The 19452-nt window shown below is 39.2% G+C and overlaps 1 protein-coding gene across 8 annotated transcripts in view; it reads left to right on the top strand.

Moving 5' to 3' along the window:
• Positions 1-8335, top strand: part of Gen1 (GEN1 Holliday junction 5' flap endonuclease) — a 30806-nt gene extending 22471 nt beyond the window's left edge. For 2 of the 8 annotated variants that reach the window (XM_006239896.4, XM_063261649.1), the window contains 3 exons: positions 1602-1663; positions 4305-4454; positions 5088-8335. In XM_006239896.4, the coding sequence (XP_006239958.1) occupies positions 1602-1663; positions 4305-4454; positions 5088-6409 (1534 nt within the window). In that variant the 3' untranslated portion in view covers positions 6410-8335. Of the gene's footprint in view, positions 1-1601; positions 1664-2880; positions 2930-4304; positions 4459-5087 lie in introns of those variants that run through there. The other 6 variants (XR_010052061.1, XR_005505464.2, XM_039111944.2 and 3 more) reach the window with 6 other exon arrangements.
• The last annotated feature ends 11117 nt before the right edge of the window (positions 8336-19452 follow it).

Raw genomic sequence — 19452 nt, 5'->3', positions numbered from 1 at the left:
TGTGAGTTAAGGCCTACCAGGGCTGCATAGTGAAACCCTTTCTCAAAACAAGCAAACACACATGCTTACAAAGTACTATTTAAAAAGTAAACATCAAGAAACAGAGTGAAGAAGCCAGGAGGAAAATGTGGGCTGAAACATTGGTCAATTTTTTTTTTTTAATGAACTGAGTGAAATTATACACGTGCATAGTTATATTCACATAACGATTGATAAATGGTATAGCTCTTTATCTTAGATTGTATTTCAAATGTTAGTCTTAAATCTTTAATACATTTTTTGAGAGTATTATGATTGTTGTGTATGGATATGTTACTACTAGAAATATAATGACATTCAAATAATTACAGAATTACAGTTAAAATCCAAGAGTATATATGAAAGAGAAAGTGAGTAGCAAAGAAAAAAACTGCTAACATAAAACAGAGTTTTGAATGAGTCCAGCTTTCACTAGTCACAATAAATGTAAGTGGATTAAATTTGTCTATAAAAATGCAGATTACGGGACTGGAGAGATGGCTCAGCGGTTAAGAGCACCCGACTGCTCTTCCAGAGGTCATGAGTTCAATTCCCAGCAACCACATGGTGGCTCACAACCATCTGTAAGGAGATCCGATGCCCTCTTCTGGTGTGTCTGAAGACAGTGACAGTGTACTTATATATAATAAATAAATTAAAAAAAAAATGCAGATTACGGGGGTTGGGGATTTAGCTCAGTGGTAGAGCGCTTGCCTAGGAAGCGCAAGGCCCTGGGTTCGGTCCCCAGCTCCGGGGGGGGGGAAAAAAAAAAAAAAAAAGAACCAAAAAAAAAATGCAGATTACGGGCTGGAGAGATGGCTCATGGGTTAAGAGCACTGACTGTTCTTCCAAAGGTCCTGAGTTCAATTCCCAGTACCCACATGGTGGCTCACAACCATCTATAATGGGATCTGATAATCTCTTCTGGTATGTTTGAAAACTACAGTGTACTCATATAATAAAATAAATAACTTTAAAAAATACAGATTACATTGGATAAGTGAAGACTAAAAATTTCAAAAAATGCAAACTATGTGCACAAAGTTCAAAAACAAAGATTTAAGATTTAGTAGGCAAATACCAAAGAAGTGTAACAAAGTAGACTTTAAAACAGAAATCATTGAAAAAGCGATACTCCATAATAATGAAAATACAATGGGGACTGAAGAGACCATTCAGAGGTCAAGAACACTTGTTGCTCTTGCAGAGGACCTGGGTTCAGTTCCTAGAATCTACCTGCTGGTTCATAGCCACCTGCCAGTCCAGTTCCAGGGCATCTGAGTCCCTCTTCTGACCTCCTTGGGCACCAGGCATGCAGCTGGTACATATACAACTACATACTTGTAGATTAAACACTCACACATAAAATAAAATGAATAAATATAATACACACACATATTGAGTAAATCCAACGATTTTCAACTCTACCTCACAATGAAATTACTCAATTATTTCCAAAGAATATGTAGGCAGTAATTCCTTATATTTTTACATCGAATATTAATGGAGATTGAAGTGTATAAGCTAAAATTTTACAAATAATTTGTATATTTAGACCTTGGTAATATGAATTTGTTTTTCAGAATTGTTAAACCTCGAATCAGAAATGGAGTCTGTTGTCTTGAAATAGAATGGGAAAAGCCTGGTATGTATTGGTTATACACAGAATGTTTAATTTATAGCATTTGATTCAAATGTAAAGTAGCGAATATATAAAATACATACATGCTTATGAAAAATCACATGCACTATAAATTTTATGTTTTTATTTTACCTTTTTATTTTAAATACATATTGACTAATAAAGGTGATAAAATTCAAGTGCTTTTACTTTTAATGTCTCTGACATTTCTTTAATGTTTGGAAATAATGCCAAAGTAGTTGTGATTTGTATTTCTTAAGAAATTGGTTCCACCACTGTCTTGTCTTTGGGGTCTTATATTAAGCTGTTTCTAAAGCAATGGGGGTGAGTGACGAGTAGCTAAAAACTTTCTCCCTTTCCCCTATTATATCTAGTTTTAAGAGGAACTTGTACTTTTGCTACAACATCAAAAGAGTGTGAGCTCTGGATCAGCTTCCGGACTACAGACCAGAAAAGTGGGTGGAAATGACCACAGACTCATGGGCTTTTATTTTTATGTATTTATGTATAGGATTATGGGGATCAGCCACACAAGGGCATGCTATAGTGTAAATGAAGATTGAAGAACAATTTGCAGGATTCAGTTCTTTTCCTTCTACCTCATTTTAATATCAAAATACAAACATAGGCTAAAAATTCCACAACCTTTACCAATTCAAATATTTAAAAGTTCAGTTTCTTAAAAAAACAAACAAAAACAAAACAAAATCTCCAACTTCTCTTTTAAAATCCCATGTCTATGGAAAACTCTAAAAATCCAGTCTCTTAACTGTGGGCTCCTATAAAATCAAAATAAATTAAATAATTTCTTACTCTATCAGGGAAGAACCAGAGCACAGTTGGAGTCACATTCGAGTCAAACCAAAGTTCAGCAGTATAGAACTCAGATCAGGTTTGGGACTCCAAAGTGCTGCTGTGTGATATGGGTATAAGTGCTGCTGTGTGATATGGGTATAAGTGCTGCTGTGTGATATGGGTATAAGTGCTGCTGTGTGATATGAGTATAAGTGCTGCTGTGTGATATGGGTATAAGTGCTGCTGTGTGATATGAGTATAAGTGCTGCTATGTGATATGAGTATGTCGCATAGATTGCCTTGATGTCAGAGCTGCTGCTCTCCTTGCCAGTCCTCTCCCGCTGCCACTGGGCTGCACTTTCACCAATAGCCTCTCCTGGTTCTTTCCATGGTGCTGAACCGCAACCTCTGCATGACCTCTTCAGTCCTGGATCTTGAACTGCACAGATGCTTCATCTTCACCAGTGACCTCCTGTAAGCCCTCACAGTACCAAATCTCAGCTCTTCTCCACAACTCCCTCAGGTCTTCAAAATCAACCACTTAGGTGACGCTCATAATACCAGGTTTGGCTGCCTGCAAAAGGTACAGCCACTCAATGGTTCTCTCTTCTTTTTTGTTTTGTTTTGTTTTTTTCAAGACAGGATTTTTTTTTTTTTTTTTTGAGTAGCCCTGGCTGTCCTGAAACTTGCTCTGTAGACCAGGCTGGCCACCTGCCTCTGCCTCCCTGGTGCTGGGATTAAAGGTGTGTGCCACCACCTCTCTGCTGATTCACTCTTAATCACCACTAGTTTCTCATCCCCATCTTAGAAGTATCAGTTATTCCGGCAAAGCAAGGGTTTCTCTTCAGTGGCACTGGTCTCTTATCAATCACAGCTGTTTCTTGTGATTTTTCAGCTGATTGGAACTACAAAAATCTTAATTCAGAAAAGCAATGACCCCCATACAGTCTTTAGGGAACTCTCAAATTTTTCTCTGAAACCTCAGAAGCCAGGCCTTTTTCCTCAGCATTGATCTCAACATTCTTATCTTCCAAGCTCCTTCAGAACAGCCTATAGAGCTTAGCCCAGAGTTCCAAAGTCCTTCCACAATCCTCCCCAAAACTGTATGGTCAGGTCTGTCATAGCAATACTTCATACCCACTCTTTACATCTTTTTTTTTTTTTTTTTGAGTAACAAACTCTTTATTCACTGTTGGTAGGAGTGTAAAATTGGTACAGCTAACTGTGTAAATCAGCATAGAAATTCCTTTTAAAAAGTAGGAAAACTAAATAAACAAATAGAATTATTGTAGGATCCAGCTATGCCAATCCTAGGCAGATTCTCAAAGGACTGTCCTTCCAGAAACATACATACTTATTGTTACTGTAGTCACGTTAGATAAGACACAATCTAGATGTATAGCAGTAAATGATAAATCATGAAAAATTATACTAAATAACACTATAGCATTTTATTCAGCCTTAAAGAAAATAAAGTTATGAAATTTGAAGGAAACTGGATAGAATCTGTTCTCTCAACTGATGCTGCCGTTTCTGAAACAAGAAAATTTAAAGTTTTAACGTGAGAAGAAATCTCCCTTTCAGATCTTAATAGGAAAAGGAAGTAAAGTCAGTTTAAAAATCAACACCAACAAAATCCATGAGGATAGGAGGAGGAAGGAAAGAGCCAGCAGCCAGCAAGAGCAATGAGGAGGTTACAGTAAGTGAGCAGGATACTCTATTTCTGTATGAAACTACCAGGAATAAATAATAGAGAAACGACAGCGTCGTAGAGCAAGGTTTGTGGTGAATTATCTATCTGTTTTAAAATCTTTAGTTGTCTGCTTTGTTTGTTATATTTTTAATCTAGAACATTATTCGGTAGAAGATACACAACCTGGAGGACTGGATCTCCTTACAATCGAAGAAGCATCACTGTTTGAAGCAGCCTATCCTGAAGTTGTAGCTATCTACCAGAAACAACAGTCAGAAACTAAAGGGAAGAAACAGAAAAGTAAGGGTATGTTGAATGTGCCATGCTCTAGTGTTTCTGGAGAGTCACCTGACCTGTCTGAACTGATCCTGATCGTGTCTACATTTAGTTGAAAGTTTTGTAAATCAAGAGTGAGAACAGTGCTCTTGCTTCTGTGTCCTCATGTACTTGATCTTTTGGTGCTGCTGTGCTGGGACCACACTTTAGGGCCTACCAGCCAAGTATTCTATCTCTACATCTTGTACCAAGCCCCACACTCGTCCTTTTAAAACAGTGCTGGGAGCTCACCACTGTGTTGACTCACTTGAATAAGTTAAGTACAGGATACAAGTGTGCTGTGATGCTATCGCTCGCTAAGTTTAGAGCGGCTCCTGCCAATATGTTTTGTGTTGTAAGTTCATTTTCTTTACCCCTCAGAGATTAGTAAGGAAAGTAACTCAATAATGACATTTTTCCAAAAGAAAATATTTTACAATGTTTATAGGAATGTGTTGGGTAGTGGGTGGAGGTGGGCAAAAAAAATCTTACCTAGATTAGTGGTTTAACTTTTTGGTTTAGGGTACTATTTTTGTTTTTGCTTGATTTTTTTTTCTTGTATTTGTTTGTTTGTTTGTTTACCCTAATGAAGAAAAGGAAAGATATTTGTTTCTTTCTTTTCAGATATAAAAATTAAGCCCAAAGGAAGCCATCTACCAGAATCAGATGATGTGATCAGTTCCCAGTCACTTATTACTTTAGAACCTATATCAAAAGCCTTCCCCAAGCAGAATCCCAAATTTGATTTGGAAATTTCTCCAGATCCTATTTTAGCACAGGAGTCTACTTCTCCCTCATTGAGTAGTTTTGTTTCCCCTGAAAATGCTCTTGGTTTGAATTTGCAAGAACAGTTAATGCCTTCTCCAAGAACTTTGGCTGTAAAGCAAACTAAAGATGTCAGTAATTTTCTAGTTTCAGAGTGTAGTCAGCCCAGTTCTTCATCCCATAATATTTCTGTGATTACTGATCTACACTTGAGTACCATTGACTGGGCAGGTACTTCTTTTAGTAATTCTCCAGCAGTTCAAAGAAACACTTTCTCTCAAGATTTACAATCAGAACCTGAATCATCAGCCATCCTTCCTGCCTTTGAACAGTTGTCATATGAATCAGAACAATGTACCTTAAGCAACAAAGTGTCCAATAGAGGTCTTCAGAAGAGTGGTCCTGAAGAGCATCTCCTTTCCAGCATCACTGGTTTACATCTTCACGATTTGCCTCTAAAGGAAAGAATACATATAAAATCTTCATGCCCTCAGTATAATGTAGGAGCAGATGCTGACCTGGAAAGTTTACCCCTAACAATGAATCACTCTTGCATTGCTTACAGTAGCTCTGGTGGTTCATCCCATTTTTCGAAGGATCTTACAGGGGTATATCTTCAGAAAGAGCTCAGAAACTCTAAAGTTCTAGACAGCCACTTCCTTCAAGAAAACTTCAGGGTGAATACTTCCTTACCTTATTCTTTCAATGACGAAGCAGTAAAGACTTCCAGTCTTCAAGTTGGGCTGCCAACTGCTGCTGTACCTCATAATCCAAAAGTTGATGTGAAAACTAAGAACCTTGTCAAGAAGAGTAGTGTTTGCCTCAAGAGAGATTCCTCAGATGAAGAGAATGCTGCAGTGTCCTGGAAAGCTAAGTATACTGCTCCTAAATTGAAACACAGCTCTCATAATCATAGCCTAGTCCATGACAGAGACAGTACTCACAACAAACACAGAAATCCGAAAGATGAATCTAACGAAACCAAACTGTGTACTGAGTCTTTTAAAATAGCTGAAGATGAAGAAAACAAGTTCTCAGATCCAGCAAGAAATCCCCAGAGTTTTCTACAATGTCATAACAAGGATGAGGACTCTGCTGACTGCTGGGAAAGTCCTCTCCCTTTACGCCAGAGGTTAAAGCTCAGGTTCCAGAACACTCAAAGTAGACTTTATAATACTTAAATTTAATGTGTGTAAATGCTGGTAACATGAGCAGAAGCCAAGCAAACTTGGGTTTGGTAGAAAATGTACATGACTATGTGCCATTTAAATCAAAATTGTAATTTTAAAATGTTAACAGCTAGGTGTGGCTCATGCCTATAATCACAGCATGTCTGAGGTTAAAAGAGTCCAGAGGATCATGCACCAGGAGTTCAAAGTCATCTTCTGGTATATGGAGATTGTCAGACCAATCTCAGTTATCTAAGAAAGGAAAAAAATTAAAATTTTGACTATAAAAGATGAGCCTCTGGTGACAACTTGAAATGGTTTTTTTTTTTAGAACATTTGAATGTCTTCTTGAGGTATCTTTATATTATCTAGCTTTAACATATTATTTCTTGACAAAGTAAATGCTTTATCATTTTTTGTTCATCTTATGTTAGGGTCTAAAGCAACTGTTTACTGTCTAGCCATCCTCAAGATGGTAACACTTTATAATGGTGTTGCAGTATCTTTTATGACCCTTCCTAATGGCTGTATTTCCCCTTCATGTTAAAGAACCATTAGCATGCTCTTCCACTTTTAGTAATGTCATGTTTGAGGAGTGAAAATGGAAGAGGATGTGTAGTGAAGTGTGATTGTGAAGTCTTGGTAAGGAAAGTTACCTTATATACATTCAGAAGTTCACAGGCACTGTAAGCAGGAAATATTTTAAATCAGATGTAAACCAAAAGAGAATTGGAAGCTTCCTCAGGATCACACAGTAATAATAGTAATGGTGTGGATCCCATCTTTCCAGTTTGGTTCTTGTGATTTTATTTTTCTGTTTTGTTTGTAATCTATAGAACTGTTCCCTTTTGTCTTAAATTTTAGTTTGCATGTAATGTTGACTTTAATTCCTATAAGTCTTAAATCTTACATAAATTGTAAAAATCCTAAAGGCATGTAGAGTTACAGCTGTTTGTATGTGACTGGAGCCTGAAAGTAGAGGATCCTAAGGAATCCATCAAAAACGTATTAAAAGCAAGCCAGGCTTGGTGACACACTTCTTTAATGCCAGCATTTGGAAGGCAGAGGTAAGTGGATCTCTAAATTCAAGACTAGCCTGGTAGGCAGAGTTAGTTCCAGGACAGCCAGGGCTACACAGAATTCCTGTTTTGAAAAAACAAAAAAAAAATTTTTTAAACCAAAATAAAAACTATTAAAAGTGAAGAGTAAGTTTGCAAGGTTGCAAAATTCAAAAAATAGTTTACTAACTACATAGTTGTAGTTCTGTATATTCAGTGTATGACTGAAATTTAACCAAGAAGATTAAAGTTACTCTGTTTACAACATGAAGAAAATGAACACATTGAACATGACAAAATTAGTGACCATTGAAAAACAATGGACAAAATGAAAGTGTAAATAAAAAGAGACATTGCAGATCGTGGCTCAGAAGACTTACCTTGGTGGTACTGTTAGACTGTTGCATTTACTTGCCAGCACTTGGGAGGAAGAGTTGGATACCAGCCTGCTCTACAGAGCAAGTTCCAGGACAGCCAAGGCTACACAGAAAAACCCTGTCTGGAAAAACTAACCAATGAAGAGGAAGATAAACAACTGTTTGGTTTCAATCCAATCCCATCGATCTCATGTCTGTTTGCTCCTCTCCCCACCCCCAGAACATGGCAAGCTGATTTCATTATTCAGATAGAAATTTAACAAAATAGCACTTCTTGGGACAATTGGAGAATTCACCCTTCCTGATTCCTGATTACTACAAAGCTGTTTAACTTAAATATTTTATACTGATATAAGGGTAGGTGTGTAGATAAATGCTAAATCAGTTGGACAGAATTGAGTCTAGAAATATGCCCTCACATTATGGTCAGTTGAATTTTTAGCCAGTATGAAGACAATTCAGTGGGGAAACAAGTCTCAATAAATGCTTCTGGAATTTTTGGCTGTTCGTGTAAGAACGATTTTAATCCTTACCTCATACTTCTTTCTTCAGGTGCATCTAATAGCAAGAGTACTCATGGTAGATAGTAAATCATGAAATGGCCACAGACCTATTGGGAACTAACAACATTTCAAATCCAAGGCTTGATGTATGCATGAATTTCCAACTAGGGGAATGCTGACACTGATACTTCTAATCCACTAGAAACTAATATAATATATATCAGGCCTGTAATATCTTCAGCTCACAGGCCAGGACATTACCAAATATCTATGCAGCTGGTGGACAAAGGGTAAATATAAAGTTGTTCCCTTTCAGGTGCCTGGTTCATTTAACTGCCCCATCCCTGCTCTCAAAACCAAGAACGGTACAGAAACTGTGTTGTCTAGAAAAGATAGGCCCTTGAGCAATAGATGTTTACAATAGTGGGGAAGTGGTTGTAGGACATTAGACAAGAGTGATATTTGCAAGTTAATACAAGATAACAAGAGAACAACAGGTTAGGTTTTCTATCCTGTCCATTATTACCTCTACTAGAAAATGACTTGAGACCAGGGTTTGAAGTTCCATGTTTCTCAGTGATGGAAACAAATGATCCATTTATAACAGGCTGGGTAGAATAATTAACTCTAAATTAGGTTTTCAAAGGCATTCTAGACAGATGCTGCAGAGGTCCAGACCAGATGTACCAAGAGCAAACTTGGTATGAAGATACTCAAGAGAAAAGAAAGTTTTGAAGAGCTTCTGATAATCAGTTGAGGGGTGCTAATGTCACAGAAGTTGCATCCTGTGAACCGTTGCTCTGTAAGAGGACATCACATCTCCATTCAAGGCAGTTCTCATCGTCTGTCCCAAGGAGAGGACAGTTCTGTCCTTTTCTCAATACATAGACCATGCTAGCATCAAACTCAGAAATTCACCTGCCTTTGCTTCCCAGGTACTGCGATTAAAGATGTGCACCACCACCACCCAGCCTTCATATCATTTTTTTAAATGCAATTTGAATCAATAACTTGGGATCTAAAACTCTAGGAGAAAGTAAAATAGGCTGAGGGCTGGAGAGATGGCTCAATAAGAACACTTACTACGCATGTGGGGTTGCTCATGAATACCTATAACTCCAAATCTAGGATCCAAAGCTAGGCATCCTGGGACACATGCACACATGCGTATGCATATATATGAAATTTAAAAATCTGAAAAGAGGCTGAAATCTTTCGTTTTTGATTGGATAAGGGCTTCTTGAATACAACATTAAAACAGACCTAGGGACTTGAAGAGGACAGGGATTCTACAGGAAGACCAACAGAGTCAACTAACCTGCACCCTTGGGATCCCAGAGATTGAATCACCAACCAAAGAACATACATGGGCTGGACCTAGGCTTCCTGCACATATGTAGCAGATAAGCAGCTTGGTCTTCTTGTGGGTCCCCCAATAACTGGAGCAGGGTCTGTTCCTGAGCCTGTTGCCTGTCTGCCTATGGATCATCTCCTAACTAGGCTGCTTTGGCTGGCCTCAATGGGAGAGGGTGTGTGCATGCGTGTGTGTGTGTGTGTGTGTGTGTGTGTGTGTGTGTGTGTGTGTTTTGGGGGAGGGTACACCCAGAAGGGGGTTTCTCAAAATACAGGAAGAGGGACTGGGGAAGGATTTCTGAAAGGGTACTGGAAGGAGAAGAATGCTGATATTTGGATGTAAAGTGAATAAATTTTTAAAACATAGGCATAAAACCCTAGATTTTTATCTAAACATTTTAAATGGCATAAGTGTTAACAGTCTGTAATGAGAGAAAACATTCAAAATCATAGGTATAAATTACCTGTAAAAAGAACTCTTACAATTCAGTAGTAAAAAGATAATTTTAAAAATGAGAAAATGGTGCTCGCTTCGGCAGCACATATACTAAAAATGAGAAAATGCCTAAATAGACTGCTCTAAAGGCAAAAAAAAAAAGGGCTAATAAGCATATATATGAAAATTTTTCCAGTCAACTGGGAAAATATAAATGCAAGCCACCAGTAGTTCCCACTTCACAGTTGCTAGGATGGCTAAACTTAAAAAAAAAAAAAATAGTGCCAAGAACATAAATTGGAACTTCATAACCCACTGTAGTAAAAGTGTGAGGTAGGAAGCCATTTTGAAAAAGTTTCATGGTTCTTCAATATCAGGTACCAAGTAATTCTCCCAGACATATACTCAGTGAAAACATACAACCACATTTGAAAAAAGAAAAAAAAGTATACAAGTGACTCTGACATTACTATTCATAGCCACAAGGTAGAAATCACCCAAGTTGCCAAGGAAGAAAGGAAAACTGACGTGCGTTGTGTGCCAGCTGTGGTAAATATTCAGCTAAGTTCTGTGCAATGCTTCCACCAACTCTGGCAACTGTATTGCCATGTCTTGAATGTTTAGGAAAATATCCCATTAAAAATTCCCAAGTGCCTTATCTTGATTTGTGCATTGTTACAGGCAGATAGGACCATGTAATCCAGGGAAATACATAATATTCATAGGTGCTCTTGGAGTTTTATGAAATAAAGGTAACAAAATGGGGTAGGAATGGGTGGTCTGGATTCCTTATAAATCTGTGGACACTAGTCTCGGGTGTGACACCAGCTTTCATTCCCTCTTCAAGGTGTCTTTCACTGTCCTGGCTGTTCTCAAAGTCTCTGTTGTATGTTCTGGTTTCTTGCTGATAGACTCATGACACCTGTGCGTAGACTTCTCTTATGAAATTTTGTTTATATTTGCATTCATCACCTCATTGTGTTGGCTTTCAAATATTCTACTAAAAGTCTGCCTCTGGCTACTTGAGCCCTGCAAATTGGTTTTTCTTTTGCCTCCACACTGAACCCCTTCTCTGACTTCTCTGCTACAGACTTTGTGAGGTCAGGCTGAAGTCCTTAGGCTTTCTTCCATAGTTCACACTGAGGGAGACTCTCTTCCATGGGGTAACAATGATAAATGCTTTTTTTGTCAGCTATGCCTAGTTTCAAGGGCTTTTTTTTTTTTTTTTTTTTTTTTTTTTTTTATTAACTTGAGTATTTCTTATATACATTTCAAGTGTTATTCCCTTTCCCGGTTTCCGGACAAACATCACCCTCCCCCCTCCCCTTCCTTATGGGTGTTCCCCTCCCAAGCCTCCCCCCATTGCCACCCTCCCCGCATAGTCTAGTTCACTGGGGGTTCAGTCTTAGCAGGACCCAGGGCTTCCCCTTCCACTGGTGCTCTTACTAGGATATTCATTGCTACCTATGGGGACAGAGTCCAGGGTCAGTCCATGTATAGTCTTTAGGTAGTGGCTTAGTCCCTGGAAGCTCTGGTTGCTTGACATTGTTGTACTTTTGGGGTCTCGAGCACCTTCAAGCTCTTCCAGTTCTTTCTCTGATTCCTTCAACGGGGGACCTATTCTCAGTTCAGTGGTTTGCTGCTGGCATTCACCTCTGTATTTGCTGTATTCTGGCTGTGTCTCTCAGGAGCGATCTACATCCGGCTCCTGTCGGTCTGCACTTCTTTGCTTCATCCATCTTGTCTAATTGGGTGGCTGTATATGTATGGGCCACCTGTGGGGCAGGCTCTGAATGGGTGTTCCTTCAGTCTCTGTTTTAATCTTTGCCTCTCCCTTCCCTGCCAAGGGTATTCTTTTTCCTCATTTAAAGAAGGAGTGAAGCATTCACATTTTGATCATCCGTCTTGAGTTTCCTTTGTTCTAGGGATCTAGGGTAATTCAAGCATTTGGGCTAATAGCCACTTATCAATGAGTGCATACCATGTATGTCTTTCTGTGAGTGGGTTAGCTCACTCAGGATGATATTTTCCAGTTCCAACCATTTGCCTACGAATTTCATAAACTCGTTGTTTTTGATAGCTGAGTAATATTCCATTGTGTAGATGTACCACATTTTCTGTATCCATTCCTCTGTTGAAGGGCATCTGGGTTCTTTCCAGTTTCTGGCTATTATAAATAAGGCTGCGATGAACAAAGTGGAGCACGTGTCTCTTTTATATGTTGAGGCATCTTTTGGGTATATGCCCAAGAGAGGTATGGCTGGATCCTCAGGCAGTTCAATGTCCAATTTTCTGAGGAACCTCCAGACTGATTTCCAGAATGGTTTTACCAGTCTGCAATCCCACCAACAATGGAGGAGTGTTCCTCTTTCTCCACATCCTCGCCAGCATCTGCTGTCACCTGAGTTTTTGATCTTAGCCATTCTCACTGGTGTGAGGTGAAATCTCAGGGTTGTTTTGATTTGCATTTCCCTTATGACTAAAGATGTTGAAGCTTTTTCTTTAGGTGTTTCTCAGCCATTCGGCATTCCTCAGCTGTGAATTCTTTGTTTAGCTCTGAACCCCATTTTTTAATAGGGTTATTTGTTTCCCTGCGGTCTAACTTCTTGAGTTCTTTGTATATTTTGGATATAAGGCCTCTATCTGTTATAGGATTGGTAAAGATCTTTTCCCAATCTGTTGGTTGCCGTTTTGTCCTAACCACAGTGTCCTTTGCCTTACAGAAGCTTTGCAGTTTTATGAGATCCCATTTGTCGATTCTTGATCTTAGAGTATAAGCCATTGGTGTTTTGTTCAGGAAATTTTTTCCAGTGCCCATGTGTTCCAGATGCTTCCCTAGTTTTTCTTCTATTAGTTTGAGTGTGTCTGGTTTGATGTGGAGGTCCTTGATCCACTTGGACTTAAGCTTTGTACAGGGTGATAAGCATGGATCGATCTGCATTCTTCTACATGTTGCCCTCCAGTTGAACCAGCACCATTTGCTGAAAATGCTATCTTTTTTCCATTGGATGGTTTTGGCTCCTTTGTCAAAAATCAAGTGACCATAGGTGTGTGGGTTCATTTCTGGGTCTTCAATTCTATTCCATTGGTCTATCTGTCTGTCTCTGTACCAATACCATGCAGTTTTTATCACTATTGCTCTGTAATACTGCTTGACTTCAGGGATAGTGATTCCCCCTGAAGTCCTCTTATTGTTGAGGATAGCTTTAGCTATCCTGGGTTTTTTGTTATTCCAGATGAATTTGCAAATTGTTCTGTCTAACTCTTTGAAGAATTGGATTGGTATTTTGATGGGGATTGCATTGAATCTGTAGATTGCTTTTGGTAAAATGGCCATTTTTACTATATTAATCCTGCCAATCCATGAGCATGGGAGATCTTTCCATCTTCTGAGGTCTTCTTCAATTTCTTTCCTCAGTGTCTTGAAGTTCTTATTGTACAGATCTTTTACTTGCTTGGTTAAAGTCACACCGAGGTACTTTATATTATTTGGGTCTATTATGAAGGGTGTCGTTTCCCTAATTTCTTTCTCGGCTTGTTTCTCTTTTGTATAGAGGAAGGCAACTGATTTATTTGAGTTAATTTTATACCCAGCCACTTTGCTGAAGTTGTTTATCAGCTTTAGTAGTTCTCTGGTGGAACTTTTGGGATCACTTAAATATACTATCATGTCGTCTGCAAATAGTGATATTTTGACCTCTTCTTTTCCGATCTGTATCCCCTTGATCTCCTTTTGTTGTCTGATTGCTCTGGCTAGAACTTCAAGAACTATATTGAATAAGTAGGGAGAGAGTGGGCAGCCTTGTCTAGTCCCTGATTTTAGTGGGATTGCTTCAAGTTTCTCTCCATTTAGTTTAATGTTAGCAACTGGTTTGCTGTATATGGCTTTTACTATGTTTAGGTATGGGCCTTGAATTCCTATTCTTTCCAGGACTTTTATCATGAAGGGGTGTTGAATTTTGGCAAATGCTTTCTCAGCATCTAATGAAATGATCATGTGGTTCTGTTCTTTCAGTTTGTTTATATGATGGATCACGTTGATGGTTTTCCTTATATTAAACCATCCCTGCATGCCTGGGATGAAGCCTACTTGATCATGGTGGATGATTGTTTTGATGTGCTCTTGAATTCGGTTTGCCAGGATTTTATTGAGTATTTTTGCGTCGATATTCATAAGGGAAATTGGTCTGAAGTTCTCTTTCTTTGTTGGGTCTTTGTGTGGTTTAGGTATAAGAGTAATTGTGGCTTCATAGAAGGAATTCGGTAGGGCTCCATCTGTTTCAATTTTGTGGAATAGTTTGGATAATATTGGTATAAGGTCTTCTATGAAGGTTTGATAGAATTTTGCACTAAACCCGTCTGGACCTGGGCTCTTTTTGGTTGGGAGACCTTTAATGACTGCTTCTATTTCCTTAGGAGTTATGGGGTTGTTTAACTGGTTTATCTGTTCCTGATTTAACTTCGATACCTGGTATCTGTCTAGGAAATTGTCCATTTCCTGAAGATTTTCAAGTTTTGTTGAATATAGGTTTTTATAGTAAGATCTGATGATTTTTTGAATTTCCTCTGAATCTGTAGTTATGTCTCCCTTTTCATTTTTGATTTTGTTAATTTGGACGCACTCTCTGTGTCCTCTCGTTAGTCTGGCTAAGGGTTTATCTATCTTGTTGATTTTCTCAAAGAACCAACTTTTGGTTCTGTTGATTCTTTCTATGGTCCTTTTTGTTTCTACTTGGTTGATTTCAGCTCTGAGTTTGATTATTTCCTGCCTTCTACTCCTCCTGGGTGTATTTGCTTCTTTTTGTTCTAGAGCTTTTAGGTGTGCTGTCAAGCTGCTGACATATGCTCTTTCCTGTTTCTTTCTGCAGGCACTCAGCGCTATGAGTTTTCCTCTTAGCACAGCTTTCATTGTGTCCCATAAGTTTGGGTATGTTGTATCTTCATTTTCATTAAATTCTAAAAAGTTTTTAATTTCTTTCTTTATTTCTTCCTTGACCAGGTTATCATTGAGTAGAGCATTGTTCAATTTCCACGTATATGTGGGCATTCTTCCCTTATTGTTATTGAAGACCAGTTTTAGGCCGTGGTGGTCCGATAGCACGCATGGGATTATTTCTATCTTTCTGTACCTGTTGAGGCCCGTTTTTTGACCAATTATATGGTCAATTTTGGAGAAAGTACCATGAGGAGCTGAGAAGAAGGTATATCCTTTTGCTTTAGGATAGAATGTTCTATAAATATCCGTTAAGTCCATTTGGCTCATGACTTCTCTTAGTCTGTCTACATCTCTGTTTAATTTCTGTTTCCATGATCTGTCCATTGATGAGAGTGGGGTGTTGAAATCTCCCACTATTATTGTGTGAGGTGCAATGTGTGTTTTGAGCTTTAGTAAGGTTTCTTTTACATATGTAGGTGCCCTTGTATTTGGGGCATAGATATTTAGGATTGAGACTTCATCTTGGTGGATTTTTCCTTTGATGAATATGAAGTGTCCTTCCTTATCTTTTTTGATGACTTTTAGTTGAAAATTGATTTTATTTGATATTAGAATGGCTACTCCAGCTTGCTTCTTCTGACCATTTGCTTGGAAAATTGTTTTCCAGCCTTTCACTCTGAGGTAATGTCTGTCTTTGTCTCTGAGGTGTGTTTCCTGTAGGCAGCAGAATGCAGGGTCCTCGTTGCGTATCCAGTTTGTTAATCTATGTCTTTTTATTGGGGAGTTGAGGCCATTGATATTGAGAGATATTAAGGAATAGTGATTATTGCTTCCCGTTATATTCATATTTGGAAGTGAGGTTATGTTTGTGTGCTTTCATTCTCTTTGTTTTGTTGCCAAGATGATTAGTTTCTTGCTTCTAGGGTATAGCTTGCCTCCTTATGTTGGGCTTTACCCTTTATTATCCTTTGTAGTGCTGGACTTGTAGAAAGATATTGTGTAAATTTGGTTTTGTCATGGAATATCTTGGTTTCTCCATCTATGTTAATTGAGAGTTTTGCAGGATACAGTAACCTGGGCTGGCATTTGTGTTCTCTTAGGGTCTGTATGACATCTGTCCAGGATCTTCTGGCCTTCATAGTTTCTGGCAAAAAGTCTGGTGTGATTCTGATAGGTCTGCCTTTATATGTTACTTGACCTTTTTCCCTTACTGCTTTTAATATTCTTTCTTTATTTTGTGCGTTTGGTGTTTTGACAATTATGTGACGGGAGGTGTTTCTTTTCTGGTCCAATCTATTTGGAGTTCTGTAGGCTTCTTGTATACCTATGGGTATCTCTTTTTTTAGGTTAGGGAAGTTTTCTTCTATGATTTTGTTGAAGATATTTACTGGTCCTTTGAGCTGGGAGTCTTCACTCTCTTCTATACCTATTATCCTTAGGTTTGATCTTCTCATTGAGTCCTGGATTTCCTGTATGTTTTGGACCAGTAGCTTTTTCCGCTTTACATTATCTTTGACAGTTGAGTCAATGATTTCTATGGAATCTTCTGCTCCCGAGATTCTCTCTTCCATCTCTTGAATTCTGTTGGTGAAGCTTGTATCTACAGCTCCTTGTCTTTTCTTTTGATTTTCTATGTCCAGGGTTGTTTCCATGTGTTCTTTCTTGATTGCTTCTATTTCCATTTTTAATTCCTTCAACTGTTTGATTGTGTTTTCCTGGAATTCTTTCAGGGATTTTTGCGATTCCTCTCTGTAGGCTTCTACTTGTTCTCTAAGGGAGTTCTTTATGTCTTTCTTGAAGTCCTCCAGCATCATGATCAAATATGATTTTGAAACTAGGTCTTGCTTTTCTGGTGTGTTTGGATATTCCGTGTTTGCTTTGGTGGGAGAATTGGGCTCCGATGATGCCATGTAGTCTTGGTTTCTGTTGCTTGAGTTCCTGTGCTTGCCTCTCGCCATCAGATTATCTCTAGTGTTACTTTGTTCTGCTATTTCTGACAGTGGCTAGACTGTCCTATAACCTGTGTGTCAGGAGTGCTGTAGACCTGTTTTCCTGTTTTCTTTCAGCCAGTTATGGGGACAGAGTGTTCTGCTTTCGGGCGTGTAGTTTTTCCTCTCTACAGGTCTTCAGCTGTTCCTGTGGGCCTGTGTCTTGAGTTCACCAGGCAGGTCTCTTGCAGGGGAAAAATTGGTCCTACCTGTGGTTCCAAGGCTCAAGTTTGCTCGTGGGGTACTGCCTAAGTCCTCTCCGCTGTGGCAGCGACCGGGAAAATCTGTGCCGCTCCTTCCGGGAGCCTCCGTGCACCAGGGTTTCTGATGACGTTTGGTGTTTTCCTCTGGCGCCTGGATGTGCACAGAGTGCAGTCTCTTCTGGTTTCCCAGGCGTGTCCGCCTCTCTGAAGGTTCAGCTCTCCCTCCCACGGGATTTGGGTGCAGAGAACTGTTTATCCGGTCTGTTTCCTTCAGGTTCCGGCAGTGTCTCAGGCGCAGGGGTCCTGCCGCTCCCGGGCCCTCCCCTACGGGAACCCAGAGGCCTTATACAGTTGCCTCTTGGGCCAGGGATGTGGGCAGGGGTGGGCAGTGTTGGTGGTCTCCTCCGCTCTGCAGCCTCAGGAGTGCCCACCTGATCAGGCGGTGAGGTCTCTCTCCCACGGGGTTTGGGAGCAGAGAGCTGCTCAAGGGCTTTTCTGCTACAGATTTCCCCAGATATTTCCTCACCTTTCTGAGACTCATTGAAATATTTATGTCACATCTATTAAGTGATAGACATCACTAGGCCCTAGAGATTAAGTGATGAATGCATCCTACAAGCCTGTTTTAATTTCTGTAAATTAACTGCCACTGCTGGCACATTGGGGCACTTAACAGATGATAGATGCCAGGTACTATCATTTGGAAGAGCATTTCAGATTTAATTTCAAGCTAAATAGAGCCCAAACACTGCCTTTGAGTAAAAATCCTGTACTAGGTAATATGGGGTAGCGATACCTGGAAAAAGGAAGCTCACCAGGTTAGCACCCTAAAAGAGATCCTAAGAACCTATGAGCTATGGTTATAATTCTGGAAAGTGTATAATGTATTTGCAGAACTACAATTGGTAACTAATGTTCATCCAGTCACCCAGCACAGTTATTAAGCGCAGTTTTCCTGCATAGTTCTTACATTCTGTGTGGCAATTGGTGATGTGTTTGTGAGTTTAAAAGGAATTTCTTTAGGCCATTTGGGTTAAAATGATGCTAAAGTTGGACTGGAGAGGTGACTCGGTGGTTAGGGAGAACTGGGTTGAACTTCCAGCATCTACACAGAAGCTCACAACCATCTCTAACTTGGTTTCAGAGAACCCAATGCCCTCTTGTGGCCTCCAGGGGTGCCAGGCATGTACGTGGTGTGTAGACATACATGCAGGGTGCCCGTAAACATATTATTTTTTTAATAAAAAACCACTAAAGGTGGAAGTCAGATTTCCTACTTAGTGGAGGAGATTCTCTGTATCTGTAAATATGTTTTGTACACTCAGTTCTTGCCTCAGACCTGGACATCTTTCCTGACTTTTTAGTATAATTCTACCACAATCTACAGCTCTATTACCAATGCCTGACATATTGTGCAGTTGTTTGCTTGTGACTTTTTATTATCTATTTCCCAAACTAGAATGCAAGCAAAAGGGAAGACTTTTAAGTTTTGTGTGTACAGAGTACTAGGAAATATCTTAGTACACCAACTGTTGTATGCATGGCCTCTCCCTAGCCCACTGGAACCTATACACAGCAATATACTTTCTTTGCAGAATGTAGCCTAGGAACTCCATAGCTCAGATGGCTATGGCAGTCTCTAGTTTCAGCATGAGGCATTCTCTGTTGTAAAGCTCAAGTGTTAGCCTCTCAAAAGCACTTGCTTTTCACTGAGCAGAGATCAATGCCTTTGCTCATGAAATGCATACGTCCCTTGTCTTTTGAAAAGCCATTCAAATGGAGTAACTTACCATCCTAGGTGACTTTTGCTTTTTGTATTTTCAAGATTATTATCCATACCTCAATGAAATACAATATTTATCTTCTAAAAATTCTTCCATTTCCTCGCTGATGCTAGAATTAAATTTGATTTTTGTATTCCTCAGAATCTTGTTCAGGAGTTAATACCTTAGCCCTTTTTACTTTACCAACTTGCTAACTCATGGAAAACTGGATGTAAACATCTACTCTAATACTCTAATAACATTGTTTCTCTGGGGCCTTACTATTCCTTATATGTTTTTGAAATGTTACCTGGCAGTGTTTTGGGGGTTGTTTGCATTTTTTTTCTACACTACACCAAGCATCTAGTGTTTCTGAATCCTCAACATCCACACAGGGATTAGCAAAGAAAGCGTTCAGTGAGCGAATACTGACTGGTG

Source organism: Rattus norvegicus, chromosome 6 (genome assembly GCF_036323735.1).
Source record: "Rattus norvegicus strain BN/NHsdMcwi chromosome 6, GRCr8, whole genome shotgun sequence".
Lineage (NCBI taxonomy): Eukaryota > Metazoa > Chordata > Mammalia > Rodentia > Muridae > Rattus > Rattus norvegicus.
The sequence above is the reverse complement of the archived record's forward strand: the minus strand, read 5'-3'. Positions and strand labels throughout refer to the sequence as shown.